The sequence below is a fragment of the Penaeus japonicus genome, unplaced genomic scaffold (genome assembly GCF_977035675.1).
Source record: "Penaeus japonicus unplaced genomic scaffold, GWHDUDI00000001_assembly GWHDUDI00000012, whole genome shotgun sequence".
Lineage (NCBI taxonomy): Eukaryota > Metazoa > Arthropoda > Malacostraca > Decapoda > Penaeidae > Penaeus > Penaeus japonicus.
Genome location: NW_028234414.1, coordinates 6,232,070 through 6,252,069, shown reverse-complemented (window position 1 = coordinate 6,252,069; position 20,000 = coordinate 6,232,070). Strand labels below are relative to the sequence as shown.

Genomic DNA, 20,000 nt, shown 5'->3' with positions numbered 1-20,000 from the left:
GTAAGATTACGCGGGAAATGTGTGAGCCAGTGGGAATGCGGTGTTAATCTATTTTTAAACTGAATCTGAAACTCAGCCAATGAGCTTTTTATCTCCAAGGTCTTGTGGGAAGTTTTCCTGATGGAACATTCGCGCCAATATTCAAAATCCTGCCGTTATGTATGAAATTTGAATCGGCGGCATATGGTTAATATATATATATATATATATATGTCTATATGTCTATATACCCCCCCCCCCCCTTTCATCTGTCTCATTTTCCTTCCCTCCTACTCCTTCCTACTTCCCTCTCTCCCTCCCTCACTCCCTCTCCTTCCCCTCCCCCTCCCCCTCCCCCAGCCCCACACTTTCCCTCCCTGTCTCCTCTGTCTCCCCTCACGTTCCCTCTCTCCCGTCTCTCCTTCTCTCCTCTCCTCTCACGTTCCCTCTCTCCCCTCTTGTTCCCTTTCTCCCGTCTCTCCTTCTCTCCTTGTGTGTGTGAATAAATGTATACATGATTTTTTTCTGTGTATATATATACACATATACGCTTACATACACACACATCTACTGTATATATGTATATATATATATATACATATATGCATATATATATATTTATTTATATATCATATACATATATATTATATATACATATATATACATATTCTATTCATCCATATATACGTGTATGTAAAAATATTCATATATACAGGTACATATATGCATACACACACACACACACATATATATATATATATACATATATACATATATATACATATATATGTATGTTTGTATATATATATGTATATATAGTTATATATATATATGCATATATATATATTTATTTATATACATATTCTATACATACATACAAAAATATGCATATACATGCACATACACACTCACACCAACACACACACACATAAAATGTGTGCTTTGGTATTTTTAGGGGAAATGTTCAGAAAATATGAAGATATAGTTTTTAATTTAAAGGTAGTTGATAAGTGTATTTAAATTTAATTTTAACTATAGGTAGAGTAAGGATGTTAGATGTGATATATCACATGGTTTGTAGAGAATTTATGTTTTCCATGTTATTGGGGGAAAAAATTATTGCGATTATTGAGACTGCTATTTTTACTTTTTATATTGAGTTTTTCTAGCATATTGAAATATGAAAAAATATAGATTTATTAATCGAGTCCTTGCAAAGGGATATGAACTTGAGTAGAATAAAAGCTTAGCTGATCAAAATTTTAGGGTATTATTACGATAGGATTTGGTTATCATAATTCTTCTAGATTAAGGAGTTTGATCATGGATATCAGGTGTGGTGATGCGAACCGCTCACACTAAATACGAATAAATATAGCAGCGATATTTTCCTGAATGTAAATGTTAAATCGGTTTCTATCGTAGCTATTGTGCAGGTCGCTCTCTTTTCTCGTTGACGCACCGGTAGAATGCCTTTCCAAAAGTTGTTTCATGTCATGCAGAAAGAAGGGCCGACTTGTTGCCGGAATTTTCTGGAAACATAAGATATCAAATACATGGGGAAGTCATTCTGTTCCAATTGACTGAGGATTTAAAATCATTCAATAATAGTGATCTGGTAATGTTACTGTCAACTAATTTCATCTTGAAATTGCAATACAAGACCATATCACTGTAACATATATATGTATATGGTAGAGCTAACTTTTACTCTTCACAGAGTTGTCAATGAAATTCCAATTGGAATTGAATTGATTATTGACGTTTTGTTATTTTTTACTGCACATTAGAGTCCACTGGTCCACATTTTTATCCATGAATGGTTTAGATGATTATAGATTGAAATGTGATATGTCCCCAATTTGAAGTAATGTTCAAATGTGTCTGGTATAAGGTTCTGGTGTGGGTAGAGGCTCGACAGAAGACTTCTAGAGCACTAGTGTATGTCAGACTTGTGTGGGTCATCATAGTCTTATTTTGTATATGTTGGGAAATCTAATAGTCGATACTTTGAACTAATTATATACCTTCTGAAAGCAGGGCGTTCATTTCCATGTAGTCAAAGAGGTCACTGAGTCTTTTCTTCCAGAAATCATTAAGAATAAGCAGCCTCGTAGCAAAGGCGAAGTGATTCAATACTTCTTTCAGACTAATTTTATCTATTCATTCGTTCTAAATACACAGCTCACTATCATGATCACCACATCCAAATACCCTGTCAGTTTTGTCAAGGGCAAGACTAAAAGATTGAAGAAGTCAGTGTAGGTCAATCAGTTATTAGGTTAAACGGTTATAGCAGGTTGAAGATGAATTGAATTTACAGATAATCACTGTCACTAGAATATTATCTATTGGCTGTTGAAAATTCTCCATTCGCGAAACGCACATACAAAGTGCACATACCAAATGCAGATGAATAGCGTTTTGGATGAGGGGAAGGCAATGTCTGTCAGGTTAATTGCAGATATTTAGCTGTTTCCATATGAAATGCCAAGCGTGTAGCGGGAACTTAAGTATATAGTTAAAGTTTCTTAAGATTTCGTCAACAGTAAGCCAAGCAGGAAAACGTATCGCCCAACGTGGGGCTCGAACCCACGACCCCGAGATTAAGAGTCTCGTGCTCTACCGACTGAGCTAGCCGGGCTTATATCTGGCCTGGGTGTACCCTTAGAGTTGTTTTTTTCTTGTTATAGATGTATGTTAACAATACATATAGTTTCATGACATCAAGAAGACCGGTTTGAAAAAGACTATACAAGTGCTATTGTAGTAGATGTAAATCGTTTGAACTTTCATGTCTATTATTCATTTATTTTTTTCTTTTTATACTTATATGAGTGTTCATGTGGCATTAACAAAGCCGAGCAGAGTTCATTGTGAGGCATATGATAATGTACGAGTATAACTTTCCTTGGTGCAAGATGTATATCTAACAAATTAATACTGCATTGTCATCAGACCAATGTTATTTCAATGGCAATGGAATATCAACCGTTAGTTGGATATTGTTTTGCAATGTGGAATGAATAAATCAGTCTGAGGGTGGTTACTAGAGAAAGTTAATTAATGATTGCTAATCATAAAGCACACAGGGGTAACGTATGTGTGTTTGGCTGCAGTTGCATCTACACTTAAGGACACACATACCTAGTAATCGTAAACGTACTTTAATAGTTATGACAATTCCCCTTCATAAATGCGTATAAACTTTTGTCTCAGAGCACATGGGTTACTTCTCTCTCTCTCATTAGCATTTAAACTTAACGAAACAGCAGGATGTATGAAAGGAAATTCGTATTGTGCAAGACATTGTTTTACTTTTAACAAATGTAACATGCAAGTATGACCCCCTACCCCAGGGGTTACTACTTCGTTATTGAAAAAGAAGCGAATAAGAAGTCTTTCAGGGACCAACCATTGCCTATGAAATCCACTTCCAGACTGAAACGGTTGAGGTCATTATTGGTCCATTCTGGCCAATTTCGTTACGACTTGGCTCTGCATTATTTCACGTAATCCATAATTCGTGACGATTTTTTCTCCCCCTGCGACGGGAGCAGCAACTTCAAAGTACATCAGTCTTATGGAACGAAAGTATTGTTTCTGCCGTGATGGTTTTCCAGGTTGAAGGGCTAATATGTCTTGCTTAGAGATGGTATTTATTGCTTTTAACACTTCTTTCAAGTGTGCAGATTTTGTAATAGAGGAAAACGCGTTGACATATTTGACGGAGATCGATGGTAGGTGTATAGGAAAAATAGCATTTGTGTGATATGAGTGAAAATGATAATAGTATAATCATATGGGATATGGAATCATAATGACGAATGTGACAGATTCTTATAGTAACGAGATTAATAATAGTCTGATAGTGTTTTAATGAAGGGAATCCATTGCTGACCTTGATGAAACTTCCTACAGTGACCAATAGATGGCGACACGATTGTACCCAAGATTCAATAGATGGCAGCACATGGTCCTGTTTACGGTACTCTTGACCTTGATCCTGGAATTCCAATCCCACGTTCCTGTGTGGTTAGACCGGGGGATAGAGGAGGAGGGGGGAGGATATGACTATTGGCTTTAAAACGCATATTTATAGAAATGCTCCAACCCAATGTGTTAATAGATAGGGAAAATATGTTCAAAACAATGTAACTAAAAGCATTGTAATGATTGAGAGGACGGTGATATTCAATATTACCTCGGATAGAAGGGTATGGGATGCCCGCCAAAACACGTGGTTTTCGCGGCCGCTGATTGGCCCGAGTCGAAAAGCGCGGGAAGCGGGAGCGGCGCGCGCGAGTGGGAGGTTTTGGCGCGCACTTTTGTTTACATGGGAGCTCCACGTGCTTCCCACGTGGGCCAACCGGGGTGTGTGCCGAAGGGGGGGGGGGGGACGACTAACTGTTAACACGTGGGTTCCTTTCATACCGCATGTTATGTCGGTTAGGGAATTTGTTTCTTGGTCCTAAAAAAATATATATTTTTTTAATGTCTGTCGTAAGCACATTTATCCACGCAAATTAATCTTACTAAGAGAAGGGCATTAGCAAAACGTCTGGGTTATGAATGCAAAACCTACCAGCAATATCGTTGAAATTTGACTGGCCCTTATGTGTTAACCGTTCTATAAACATCACTTGAAAAAATTGCTTCAAGTATATCAGAATCTTATTTTTGCGTTAGTTTTGTAGAAAGGCAGTATTGTTTTAATCGTTTTAAAAGAACGCCCAACGTGGGGCTCGAACCCACGACCCCGAGATTAAGAGTCTCGTGCTCTACCGACTGAGCTAGCCGGGCACATACTTTCTGTGAGAAATAGACAGTGGTATTATTCAAAATAATATTGTTGAATGGGCTTATTAGTGGAAGACACTGCATCCACTAAAGATTGCATTGCGAAAAACACTGAAGTATATAAATATTGAAGATACACGTTATTATTGTATTATTATATATATGTAATATATATATAGATGTATATACATATACATACATACATACATACATATACACACATATGTGTGTGTGTGAATTGATGATATATATATATATATATATACATATACACACACACACATATATATATATATATATATATATATATATATACATACATATATACATATATATGTGTGTGTGTACGTATGTATATGTATATATAATATATATATGTATATATATACATATATATACGAATGTATATGTATATATAACATATATATATATTTAACATATATACTTACATATATGTGTGTGTGTATGTATATATGTGCATATACATACATATGTGTATTTAAATTTATAAATATATATGTATGTATGTTTGTGTGTATGTATATGTATATGTTTATATATATATAGTATATATATAGTATATATATATATGTATGTATGTATGTATGTGTGAGTATGAACATACATATGTATGTGCACACACACACACACACACACACACACACACACACACACACACACACACACACACACACACACACACACACACACACACACACACACACACACACGTGTCTGTACGCGTGGCTGTCTCTGTCTATCTGTCTCTTTGCCTCCTTGTCTCCTGAATTACTGTCCTGGCTAATAGATAACCATGCATTCATTCAGTAAATCAAGCCCGGCTAGCTCAGTCGGTAGAGCACGAGACTCTTAATCTCGGGGTCGTGGGTTCGAGCCCCACGTTGGGCGTACCATTTTCTGTACCCGAAGGTCTGTCTGCTCACACCCACACTCTACAGGGTATGAGCGTAGGGGCAGCTGTTTCAACGATCATATGTGGGTGGGAAATGGCAATATATGATTAAGGAATTGTGTATATGAGGAAGTGATGTTGTTCAGGGTTTTATTTATGAAGTATATGTTTAGTAGATTAGGCAGTATGATACCTTGACATGTATAGTGTATGAAGAAATAACAAATGAAAATATGGTAATATTGATGCATAGTAATTACAAGATCCTAGTGATACCTCATTTTATCCAGTATTTCCCCTTATTTCGTTCTCCATTTATGATGTCAGCATCGCTCTTCACCGGTTCAGCTTAATTACTCTTTCTTTAGTGCTTCACCTAAGAATTGCATAGGCTATGCTATGATAAATAATTTGATATGTGGTAAAATATATGAATTCCTGTTATAAAAGGTTAATTCGCTGCGAGCATGTTTATGGCCTTGTGGCGCAACGGATAACGCGTCTGACTACGGATCAGAAGATTCCAGGTTCGAATCCTGGCAAGGTCGGAGTAAAGTTTTAATTTTATCTATGTAACATGGCGTCATTTTGTGTCTATTTTCATTTGCAGGGAACAATATTATCGGCATTATCGTCATATTCATTATCTCACCTTGTTCATCATGTTTGCTGTCGTTACTTCCACTATTACTTATACTTCTTCTACTATTGCGACTAACACGTCCACTTTTTTCTACTTCTACTTCCACTACCTCGACCACTATGACTACTACCATCACTACCACTTCAACTAATATTGCTATCATTATTAAAATTACTACTACTGCTCCTACTACTATTATGGATATTGTTACAATTATCACTACTATTACTGATATTATTACAACCACCATTACCATTACTACTACTATTATTACTATTACTTATACTACTACTAGTACTGGTACTGTTATTGCTACTAAAACTATTACTCTTTCTGTTACTATTACCACTACTATTAATTACTGCACTAATACTCCAATTATTATTACTATTACTACTAATATTATTACGACTGCTACTAACATTACTGTTACTACTAGTATTACTACTACTCTTATTGATACTGCTACTATTACTTTTACTGCTACTACTACTATTATTAATACTGATGTTACTACTACTATTAGTACTACTACCATCACTGCTACAATTACTACTACTTCTATTAGTATTACTACTACTGTTACTACTACTATTACTACCACTATTATTGCTATTACGACTACTACTATTATTGCTATTATGACTACTACCAATACTACTATTATTGCTACTAGTACTGCTACTACTACTACTTTTTCTACTTCTACTATTACTATTATTACTATTACTGCTGTTGCTATATTGTTACTGTGATTATTACGATTATAATTATTACTAATGCTAGTACTAGTATTACTAGTACCACTATCACTATTAATAGTATTACTAGTACCATTACTAGTGTTACTATTACTAGTATTACTATTGCCAGTGTTACTATTACTAATATTACTATTATGGTATTACTATTTCTAGTATTGTTATTACTAGTATTAGTATTACTATTTCAAGTATAACTATTAGTAGTATTACAATTTCTAGTATTATTATTACTAATATTACTATTATTAGGATTACTCTCACAGGTATTACTCGTACTAGTATTACTCTCACTAGTATTACTCTCACTAGTATTACTCTTACTAGTATTACTCTCACTAGCATTACTCTTACTAGTATTACTCTTACTAGTATTACTCTTACTAGTGTTACTCTCCTTATTATTACTCTCACTAGTATTACTCTCACTAGTATTACTCTCACTAGTATTACTCTTACTAGTATTACTCTCACTAGTATTACTCTTGCTAGTATTACTCTCACTAGTATTACTCTCACTAGTATTACTCTCACTAGTATTACTTTCTCTAGTATTACTCTCACTAGTATTACTCTCACTAGTATTACTCTCACTAGTATTACTCTTACTAGTATTACTCTCACTAGTATTACTCTTACTAGTATTACTCTCACTAGTATTACTCTCACTAGTATTACTCTTACTAGTATTACTCTCACTAGTATTACTCTTACTAGTATTACTCTCACTAGTATTACTCTTGCTAGTATTACTCTCACTAGTATTACTCTCACTAGTATTACTTTCTCTAGTATTACTCTCATTAGTATTACTCTCATTAGTATTACTCTTGCTAGTATTACTCTCACTAGTATTACTTTCTCTAGTATTACTCTCACTAGTATTACTCTCACAAGTATTACTCTCACAAGTATTACTTTCTCTAGTATTACTCTCACTAGTATTACTCTCACTAGTATTACTCTCACTAGTATTACTTTCTCTAGTATTACTCTCACTAGTATTACTCTCACTAGTATTACTCTCACAAGTATTACTTTCTCTAGTATTACTCTTACTAGTATTACTCTCACTAGTATTACTCTCACTAGTATTACTCTCACTAGTATTACTCTTACACATACACATACATTTACACATACACACCCATACACATACACACCCATGCACACATACATACACACATATACACCCATGCACACACACACACACACACACACACACACACACACACACACACACACACACACACACACACACACACACACACACATATATACACACACACACATACATATACATACGACGTTCTCCGTTGAACTGACCAAAGAGCAGCGTTGATTCAACCGTGTCTTGGCTCCTGCCATCATACCTGGAGGGACATAGTACCATTGCTTTATAAATACCATTTGTCTCCCTTCTTTTCGTGGCCTTGTGGCGCAACGGATAACGCGTCTGACTACGGATCAGAAGATTCCAGGTTCGAATCCTGGCAAGGTCGTGTAAATGTTTTCGTAATTTCAACTCACAATTATCGTTAGCAAAATATGTTATGAGTTAGTTTGTAATTAAAATTGATTTTTTTTTTCTCGAATCGCAAAAATCGCTTTACTGATCGACTCCACACAGAGTGTGGGTAGTTGTCGCTCGGGCCAAGAGATGGCGCGCCTTCACTATTGATTGCATGTATATTTTCTCGTGTTATCTGACTCTTACCTACCAGTAAGTGTGTACTTCTTTGTCTTCTTCCTGTTCCATCTCTTAATCTTTCTTCTTTTCCTCCTGAGTACAGAATTGATTTTCATTTTCCTGTTGTCCTTTCTTCATTATATGTTGACACGTTTAATGCTGACGATCTTCTCTTCTGTATTGACCTTCCTCTTCTTTTCTTTATTTTCCCCTTCGGTTTAATCTTCATTTAATGACTTTTACCTTTATTCTATCCGTATTTCTTATTACGCTTCTTTATTATGTTAGCCTCCCCTCCCTCTTTCTCTCCTGTTCTTCTCCTCTTTATTTAATCCTTTACTTACTCCTCCCATTTTCCTGGTCTTTTGGGTTCTTCCACTAATCTTCTTATTCAGATTCCTCTTCCTCGTTTCTCTTTTCTACTCTTTAGATTCATTGCTCATTATTTCCCCCTTCCTCCTCGTCCCCATGTTCCTCTTCTCTCTGTTGGTCTATTTCTTCCCTTATTCACCTTTATTCGCAATTCCCTTCCTTCTCTCTACTCCTAATGCCGGTCTTCTTTCGACTCCTTTCACCATTCCTCCCTGCCTGACTTTTTATTCATTTTTTCTCGTATTTATCTTCCCACTCCCCTCTTCCTCCCCTATTGAGCCATCTTCTCTCTTGGTTATTCCCCTTCCTTTCTCCATTGTTATTCCTCTTGCCCCTCTCTTCCTCCTTTATTCGCCCTCCTCTCCCCCTTCTTTTTTTATCCCCGTGTCACCTCTTCCTATTTACCTTACTATTTCACTTTCCCTCTGCCTTCTTTGCTCTTTCCTGTTCGTCTTCCTGCTCCTCCTCTCATTTCCTTTCCTCCTTTCCCTCCGGTTTCTATTCTCTTTCCTCTCCTCCTCTCTAAATTCCCTTTCCGCTCCCCTCCACCTTTCCTATTTCCCTTTCCTCTCCTTCTCTGTCAATTCCCGTTTCCTATCCTCCTCCTCTCCCATTTCTCTTTCCATTTCCTCTCCCCCCCCCCTAATTCCCCATTTCATCTCCTCCTCTACAAATTCCCCATCCTCTAAAAGAATGAAGGTTGTACACCACCATGGGTATTTACTGCTCCAATTTCTTCATAGTCAACCAAGGTCATACCCAATACCCCGGTATGCCAGCATCGCCAACGGAAAAAGCAGGCTGGAAATTTTCCCGCCAAAATTCTGTCCGCCACGTGGTAGCTTTGTCGTTGGTTATCGGTGCTTATTGATATATTGATTAATTAATTGTTATCTGATTGCTTTCGAGACATGAAGATGTTTTTCATGAAATATTTGAAACCTCTGAATTAAGAGAGCAGATATTATTGTTCGAAAGTTAATGGAAATGCATTAACCGTATAAACGGGAAAATTGGTTTGCTTCTATTACTTCAATATTATCGGACTATCAAAGACTTTCTGTGGTATTACAAGACATAACGGAATATATATATATGTATATATATACATATACATATATATATATACATATACATATATATATATACATATACATATATATATATACATATATATATACATATACATATATATACATATACATATATATATATATATATATATATATATATATATATATATATATATATATGATACTTCCATCCACCCCCCCCTCCACACACACATTTCTCTCTAGATAGATAGATAGATAGATATAATTATATACATATAAATATATAGATATATCTATCTTTATATATCTATCTATATATATATATATAGATATAGATGTATACATATATATATAGATAGATAGATATAGATATATAGATATATATAAATCTATCTATCTATATATCATATATAGATATATGTATGTATATATATATATATATATATGTATGTATATATATTTATATATATTCATATATATAAATAAATATATATTTATATGTATAAATATATATGTATATATATATATGTATATATATATGTATGTATATATAAATATAATATATATATATATGATGTATGTATGTATATATATATGTATATATATATGATATATATATAATATATATATATATTATTGTGTGTATTGTGTGTGTATGTATGTATGTTTATATATATGTATATATATATACATACATATACATATATATGTCATATATATTTGTATATATATTTAAATATACTTATATATGTATACTCATGTATATATATATATATATATATATATATATATATATATATATATATATATATATACTCATAAATGCATATCCACACCTATATATATATATAATGATATTATATTTATAGATATATATATATACACATATATACATCTAATATACGTCATATATGCAAAGTACACCGCCTATTATACATATATATAATTTTTTGTTTTAATGGGGGCCATGAAAATATATGTATAATATATTAAACATAATATATATATATATAGATAATTATATAGACTCATAATATCATATAGCACACCCTATATATACATATATTTGTATGCATGTAAATATATGTATATATATATATATATATATATATTTATAATATGTATATATAAGTATGTATATGATATATATATATAATATATATATAATGTATATAAGTTATGTATATAATATGATATAATATATATATACATACTTATATATATATATATATATATTTTATATATATTTATATATATAGATAGATAGACAGATAAATAGGTATGTATATACTATGTATATACTATATATATATATATATATATAATGTATATAATATAGAATAATGTAATATAATATATTATATAATATATATATAAAACATACACTCAGACTCACACTCAAATACACACATTTTGTTCAGACTAAGCAGATACTATACTCATCACTTTAGGGGCAAACTTAGTATTCTTTCTGAAGTATCCGAGATAGTGAGAAAGGAAATTCCGAATCAAAGAAGCCTTGTATTTGACCTGTGCTGAAGAAGCGAGCTGTATTAGCACATTGAGTATTTCCAGGCTGAAGGGAAGTGCAGGATGTTTTATAGATATGTAGAAACAGGATTTGAACGGTACTCAATATTTATATCTATATCTGATAAATAGATTTTAAAAAATTACTTTTCCTTGCATGTCTTAAAACTCTTGGATTCTTGGTGAAGGTTAATAAGTGATAATGATAAACACATTGCACCAGATTTAAGAGTGAGAAAACTGAATCGGAATGCGATATTCGAGATCATATTGATTTCGTGGCGCAGCATCCAAATGTTCTTTCTCATGTGGATATTGTTCCACTTGGAGGTGAGGTCTGAAAAAGGGGAGGGTGGTATAGCACAATCATAACATCGTCTGAAGCGCACAGTTTAGTAGTTTATCGTTGCAATCATATGGTTCTGGTGTTTTAGTAAATAGGGAAAAAAAGAATAGTAAATAGGGAAAAAAAGAATAGTAAATAGGGGAAAAAAGAATAGTAAATAGGGAAAAAAAGAATAGTAAATAGGAAAAAAAAGAGGAATAGTAAATAGGGAAAAAAAATAGTAAATAGGGAAAGAGCCTTAGTGAATAGGGAAAAAAAGAGCCTTAGTAAATAGGGAAAACAAGAGCCTTACTGAATGGTAGCAACTGCAGCGTTCAAACGCATTGTGCATTGCTTTGCGCTGCAATTTGCCGCCTCTGCTTGCTTGCGTTGCTATGTGAAATCAGGTTGTGTCTATAATCAGCTAGGTATTGTTCTTACAATACTCTAGCAGCTTGCTAATCGCTCCAGTTATATTTTAGCGATATCTTGACCACGCAATGTTTTCCGGTATTTTGATATGGATGGTTGATATGTTTGATAAGAAATATAAATTGATTGGTAACTTTTGCGTTCAGGAAACTTATGTAGCCGTCCTATATCCTTCCTTCAATTTTTTATTTTGTGATTGTATTGTTTACTTACTATTTTTCCTTTATTGAGGTGATGCTTACTGGTCTGCATACTATTCATTGGACATGAGGACATGGAAACGAGTTCAGCTTAATGTGTTCTTAATGTGCTATTCGATCCTGCTTTATTCAAATTGTAGAATATGTGAAATTTCTCCATTTCTGAGCTCGCTTCTTTCAGGTTAACCTGTTTGTCCCAAAATTGTATTCGAAACTTAGCAAGATAAAAAGGCTTTAAGCACAGGTAACGAGTCCTCTTCGGGAATGACATTGCCTCTATAGAAAGAAGTGCGTGGGCTTAGCCAATACCCGGGCCAGACCCAGGGCGCCACGTGGTGCAGCATGTGCTCTATGGCCCGGTGCTCGGTGCTCGGTGCTCGACCGGCGGCCACGTGGGAGTCACAGAGCAAGGGCGAGGGATATTTGCGTGTTCAAAATGGAAATGATGATAATGATTTTTGTGATAGCAATGGTATTGGTAACAGTAATGATTATAATGATTACCATACTGATTTTTGAAAAGCCTTATCATAATTATCATTATTATTATTAATGACAATGATGATGGGGAGAAGAATCAAGATGATGCTGTTGATTATACTTATGGGTAAAATTCATGATACGAGTGCTATCAGCAATTCATTAATTCTCAGTCTCCTCGTGAATTACTCATGTTTAGACGCAGCGATTGCATTTACTGTTTTTACCATCTCCGTCTACTTACATAAAATATGTGCAGTTTAGTATGCCGTAGCATCATGAACACTTACCACCTATAATAAGTTTGCATAGTTGAACAGTTATTGCATCATCATCATCAATTAGTGTTAATCCTGCTGCTCTTTTTCTTCCTCCACTTCCCAGATACATATTTTTCTCTTGTCATTCCATCCTTTCCATACCTTTCTCTTTTCATCCCCTTTCTCTGTTCGTCGAATCTTTATCGCCTTATTCATATTGTTTTCTTGTGTCCTGCTATACATTTTTCTTTATTCGGTTGTTTCGTCATCCCGTTTACATCTTCCATACACTTGGTATTATGTTTACCTTTCCAACGTGAGGCTCGAATTACGAAACCTTGAGTGCGTCCTCTAAATACTTAGATATAAATATATCTTTTTCGTTTTTATATGCTACATATACTTTACGCTTATGGTGGAAATATCATGTACAACGCATACACGCACGCGTGTTCGTGTGAGTTCTTAGATAAAACTATCCGCGAAAAGTGCTCTCACACGTGAACTGTGTCAGTTAAAAAATATGTTCGAGTTATTGTTTGATCAAAATTGATGGTTTCTGGTTACTATACTATGCGTTGGCCGAGCAGATGCTTTGATTAAAGAGTCGTAGGCGGGTAAGGAGACGCGAGGAACGACCAGATCTATTAAGAATTTCAGAGCAGTTGCCCTGGACACACACACACATATACATATATATATATATATATATATTTGCTTTGGTGTTTTTTGTACTTTGATTTATATTATTTATGTGTTTGCTTGCATACTTGCGCTTTTTGAGTGCTTGTGTTTGTGCACGTGTGTGTGTGAGAGTGTGCGTGTGTGTCTTATCTAGGAGACGCCGTTTAAACGTCTTTGTAACTTTTTTTTTTTCATTTATAACTGACTGACAAAAGCACACCTGTCTACCTGTTATCATTGTATTACTATCTTTATAAAAACAATAGCACAAAACCCGTCTCCGTCATGTGCAAGCTGTTGATTGGCTAAATAGATCAACCAATCAGCGATTCGAACGTGCAAGGCAGGAGGGTGTGATATCTATATGGTTTGAAGAGCGACTTACTTTAAATCGGTATTTATCTTATTCATCGTCTATATTTACCTTGAACTGTGCAATTAGAATTCATGGTCTACTTATGAAATAACATCGTGTTGTATTTAGGGAGCGTTAAGACTTATTATAATGTAGTGGATTTGGCAATTCTTCAATAGCTCCATGTGGTTACGTGCGCTGTTCGATTTCATTTCTTTACACGCGCTGCGATTCTGAAATTATGATGATTACTGTCGTATGACATTGTTCCATTGTTTTATTTTTATTGTTCCATTGTTTTTTATGTAAACAAAAATGGTCTTTGAGGGTTTTTATACAATTTGGTAACGTTGCATTAACGTCATCGTAATTAAATTTGTCTTACCTACAAAAGTTGTTTGTTGAATCTATGTCATCTTGTTTTGATATATTTGTGATATATAATACTTTCACGTTGCCTGTATGTAATTTTAAAATGTCATAGGTGATTCTTCTCACTCATCGTATTGATGTTTAAAACGACATATGTATATATATATATATATATATATATATATATTATATATATATATATATAAAATTTATATATATTTATATACAAACATATATATATGTATGTTTTAAATACATAGCAAAGATCTGGGGGGACATACATATATATATACATACATACATATATATACATATATATACATACATATATATATATATATATATATATATATATATATATATATTACATTAGATATTTAATGACGATTCTCTCAACGCGGACAGTGCCTGACTTCTAGCCCAGAGCTGGAAGCCGTCATGTCTGTGGTCTCATAACCCACATTGTTTTTATTTACTGTTGTTTCTCACGTTTAAAATATCGTGTTTATTAATGTTACACAGTCGAAAATACCTGTCGTCATGAAACCACAGTGTAGGCTTACTGTTTGTGTCTTACGTCCACCCTTGATTATTCATGTTCTTGAATGAAGTAAAAATATATAGAAAAGTAAATTATCAGAGAATCGACATTCGCCATTTTGGACCTCGGGGACTTTCCCTTGACGCTTCTGAGGTCTTTCTGGAAGGGATGAATTTATATCTATGTATATATCCATATTTTTGTGATAGTATCAGTCGTTTGTAAGATAAGACAAGATAAGATAAGATAGAAAGAAAAAGAAGAAGCGGGGGGCTGGGTATACAAGATGGAGGTGATTGGCGGCGCTCGAGCTGTGGAGGGGCGGCGCCGGGGTACGCCTTACGCAGATGCAGGCGTTGCAAGAGGGAGCCGACGGAGGACAAGACAGACGTTGCCAGAGGGCAGAACAGCAGAAAGGCCGTTATGCCGCGGGCGCCGCCGCCGCCTTTGAAGAGGGCGACGACGCCGCCGGTTGCAGAGGGCGCAGACAAGGCAAGCCGCAGTTTGCTGAGGGCGAAGCCCGCCGCCTGCAGCCGCAGTAGGATCGGGAGAAGACAGCAGTACTCCGCTGGTGCGCCCAGCCGCCTTCTGTCGCCGCCGTAAGCCGAGCGCGCCGCCCGTATTCCCTGCCCTCATCATTAAGCGCCCCGCCGGTGCCGCCGCCGACGTACCGCCTCAGAAGCCGTAGGTTGCGCCGCCGCCTATGCCGTCTTTAGTCGCCGCCTTCCGCCTTCTTCTCCGTCAGGTACCGTCATCGATGGCGAGGTAGGTCTCACCCGTCCTTGTCCTCCGTCCTATGCCGTAAGTCTCAGAATCCCGCTTTTTCCACCTCCTCCTTCCCTCCTCACTTTTCTTAGTCATCTCTACCTCCTCCCAATTTTAAAACTATTTCTCGTCTTTCTCTACTTCTCTTTGGCCTCTAGTGGCGGCTCGACCTCCTTCGTCCCAATTTGATAGACCATCGGCTGTGTGGCTGTACGTCTTCCTTCGTCTCTTCGCTTCCCCCTCAGACATCCGCGTCTGCACCATCCAAGCGGCACCCGCTCCGCGCCCGCGGTGTGCCGTCCGCCGACACGCCCTTTCCCCGACGCCCCCGACCGCGGCCCACCGACGCCCCTCACGGCGCTCACTGGTCTCTACCCCAGTGTGCGATCTCTTGCTGGTGGAACCGCTCTAAGGGCAGAAGAAGAAAAGAAAAGGGGCAAAAAGAAAGAGGGCATAAAAAGACAGAAAAGAAAAAAAAGGGACAAATAAGTAAGCAAGAAAGGGGAAAAGAGCATGAACAGGAAGCGGGCACAGACAAGAACAAAGAAAGAGGCAAAGGGAATAAGCAGAAGAGAAAGAAGGCAGAAGGAACGAAGAAAGAAAAAACAGACGAACCGACGAACCAGGAAAAGAAAGAATGCAAGGAAGCAAAGCCCGAGGACAGAAAGAAGACAACAGAAAGGGAAACAAAGAAGAAAAACCAGGAAGAGGGGAAAAGAAGTAAGAAAGAGGGCACCGAGGATCACGACGAGCGAAAGACGAGAGAAAGAAACAGCAGGGAAGACCCAGACGAAAAGACAGGGAGGAAAAAAAAAGACAGAGGTAAAGGACGAACAGAAAACGACAGCAAGAGAAGAAAACCGAAAAGTACGCCCGAAGTTACCCAAGAAGTCACAGAGGACAGAAAGCTGGGGCCAAGCACGCGGGGGAAACAGAAGAAAAGTAACAAATGTAGGGAAAGAAGCTAAAGTAAAAAGAGAAGAGGAACCAACGAAGAAAAGGAGAGGGAAACGAAGACAAAAGAAGAAGGAAAAAAAGACGAAAACAAGAAAAGAGGAAAAAAAGAGAAGAAAAAAGAAATAGAGGGGGGGCAGAAGACGCAAAAGCAGAAGGAGCAAGGAAAAAGAAGCAACGAAAGCGGAGGGGGGGGGAACAAATAGAAGAAAAGGGGGCAAGCGGAGGAAGCAACGGCACGACCCCGGAATAGCGGACACGCAAGAAAAACGAAGAGGACCACACGGAAGAAAAAAGAAACGAGGCAAAGGAACAATAACGGCGGAAGAAGCAGAACAAGCGACAGCAAAGAGGGAAAGGCAAAAGCAGGAACCAAACAGACAGAGGCCAAACAGAAGACCCAGAAGAGAGGCCACGAAAGACCCGGAGAGAGCGAACAAGGAACCGCGCCCACAAGCACAGAACGAAAGGGGACACGACGAAAAAACCGGCCAATAACTAGGAACAGGCGAAAAGGGGGGAGACGAGTGGAAGCAGCAAGAAAAAGGGAAAAATAGAGAGTGGACCGGAACACCGAAATACGCCAATCGCCGGGGCAAACCGCAGAACCCCGCGCAAAGCGGCAACGACAAAGCAAAGGAAGCTACGACGCAGGAACTAGAAAGAAAAGAACGAGGGCAAAAACCATGAAGACTGAACGCAACGCGGAAAAAGCAGGCACAACGCAAGATGCGCAGAAAGCCCGCGCGCTGTCCAAGCCTACCCGCGCGTGACACGGCCCTCCACTCCACGCGCTGGCCACACCCCCCCCCGCCCCACCCCCCCCCCCCCTCCCCCCCACGACCCCCAATCCCCCCTCTCATTCGCCTCCGCGCCCTCCTCCCTCCCTCTTTCCCCCCCCTCCTCTCTCCCTCTTCCCCCTCCCTCCCCTCCCTCTTCCCCCTCCTCCCCTCCCTCTTCCCCCTCCTCCCCTCCCTCTTCCCCCTCCTCCCCTCCCTCTTCCCCCTCCTCCCCTCTCTCTTCCCCTCCCTCCCCTCTCTCTTCCCCTCCCTCCCCTCCCTCTTTCCCCTCCTCCTCTCCCTCTTCCCCCTCCTCCCCTCCCTCTTCCCCCTCCTCCCCTCTCTCTTCCCCTCCTCCCCTCTCTCTTCCCCTCCTCCCCTCTCTCCACTCCTCCTCTCCCTCCTCTCCCTCTTCCCCCTCCTCCCATCCCCCCAAGTCCGTCGTCCATCACAAGCTCTCACGCCGATGATCAATTACGACAAGGCCCCCATGCATGCCCCCCTCCCCTCCCCCGCCCTTCCTCTCCTGGCTCCTAAGCAGCTCTCCTCCCCCACCCCTGGACTCCACACACCCCCTCACCTCCCCCCTCCCCCTACCCTCAAAGACCCTAAAGCACTACCTCCTCCCTCACCCCCTACCGCCTTCTCTCCCCCTCCCTCACCCCTACCCCCCTCCCCTCTCCCCCCGCCCCTACTTCACCCTCCCTCACCTTACCTTCTTCGGCACCCATACCCCTCCCCCCTTCTTCACCCCCTACCTCTCTCCCTTCCACCTTACCAAGCCCCTCACCCCCACCATCCCCTTCCTTCTTCCCCTCCCTTTCTCTCTCCCCCCTCCCTTTATCCCTCCCTGAACCCCCGTCCCCCTCTCTCTCTCCCACCCTTTCCGCCTCTCTGAACCCCCCCTCCCCCTCTCTCCCACACCCTTTCCCCCTCCCCCTCCCCCTCCTTCCCTCCGCCTCCCTCGCTAACCGGTTTTCTGAAGAATCTCCCTCACGTTACACTTAAAAAGAGCGACCAGACGAAGCTGACGTCGATTTGCAGGCTATTTTTTTTTCTTCTTTTCTTTTTCTCTTTTTTTTTTTTTTCTTTTTTTTTAAATTTTTCTCTCTTTTTTCCTCTTCTCTTTTTTTCTTTTTCTCTTTTTTTTTTCTTTTTTTCTTTTTTTTTTGTATTTTCTTGTTCTTCCTCTTTGGTGTTAATCTATCTATGGACTTATGGTGCAGCTTTAGCCTTAGCTATCGCCTCTGTTGTCGAGTGTTCTCAGGACAGGTCGGAGGTCGTGAGGATTTACTCTTTTTATCTTTATTTTTGTTATTCCTCTATTTAATGGTCGGTGATAGGTTTGGGTATGAGGTTTAGGGCTTGAGAGAGCGATGTGCAGTTGTGGTGAACTGCCCAAGAGTATATATATATATATTATATATATACATATTTATGATATATGACAACGGTATTCTGACTTTTCCAGGCAAATTAGATAATGCTTGGAGTATCTTCGTGTAGTTCATCAATGGCCAATTTTCATTCCGTTCTCTATGTATCATTAATCGAGTAAATTAATCGGATCTTGGAAGTTGTAAAGATCGAGAGAGAGAAAGTTGTCGGCACTGGGAAATTTTCGCTTCATCGGGCAGGCAAGTTAGCAAATTAGGAAATGCTTCTCTAGGCATGGAACAAACTGGGTCAGCCTTAGTTGCGTGGCCCGAAGTTGAGTCAGGTGGAGTTGAATAGGCCGAAGTTATTGACTAAAGCTCAGTAAGCAAGGGTTCGGTAAGATTCCGTGATATTCAGTTCAGCAAACAAAAGAACAGAATAGAACAGAATCTATTAGACTTTTATATCGTTAGTTAGGCTTCAAAGTGTCACATTTGTTCCGCCTTCGATTTATTTACCTCCCCCCCCCCTCTCTCTCTCTCTCTCTCGACAGCTGAGCTCCGTGCCTGGCCTGGAGGGCGTGGTGGCGGAGACCGTGCCCGCCGCAGCAGAGCCAGCCTCCTCCGCAGACGCAGTAGGTGCCGCAGGGGAGCGCCACGCCGCCGACGGAGCCCCAGGTCCCCCTCCCGCGCCTCAGCCCGTAGCCCAGCAGGACGCGGTGGACTCCCCTCAG

At 38.4% G+C, this 20,000-nt stretch overlaps 1 protein-coding gene and 5 non-coding genes across 6 annotated transcripts in view; 4 read left to right on the top strand and 2 right to left on the bottom strand.

The window, feature by feature from the left end:
• CCDC53 (Coiled-coil domain containing 53) overlaps positions 1-20,000 on the top strand; it is a 47,119-nt gene that overhangs the window by 21,727 nt on the left and 5,392 nt on the right. The window contains exon 3 of the mRNA XM_043014521.2: positions 19,821-20,000. This exon is cut by the window's right edge and continues 161 nt beyond it. Within this exon, the coding sequence (XP_042870455.2) occupies positions 19,821-20,000 (180 nt within the window). The remainder of the gene's footprint in view (positions 1-19,820) is intronic.
• TRNAK-CUU (transfer RNA lysine (anticodon CUU)) lies at positions 2,551-2,623 on the bottom strand. The gene has a single exon. It is a non-coding gene; the product is annotated as a tRNA-Lys (tRNA).
• On the bottom strand, positions 4,710-4,782 carry TRNAK-CUU (transfer RNA lysine (anticodon CUU)). Its single transcript has one exon. It is a non-coding gene; the product is annotated as a tRNA-Lys (tRNA).
• On the top strand, positions 5,616-5,688 carry TRNAK-CUU (transfer RNA lysine (anticodon CUU)). Its single transcript has one exon. It is a non-coding gene; the product is annotated as a tRNA-Lys (tRNA).
• On the top strand, positions 6,168-6,240 carry TRNAR-ACG (transfer RNA arginine (anticodon ACG)). The gene has a single exon. It is a non-coding gene; the product is annotated as a tRNA-Arg (tRNA).
• On the top strand, positions 8,526-8,598 carry TRNAR-ACG (transfer RNA arginine (anticodon ACG)). The gene has a single exon. It is a non-coding gene; the product is annotated as a tRNA-Arg (tRNA).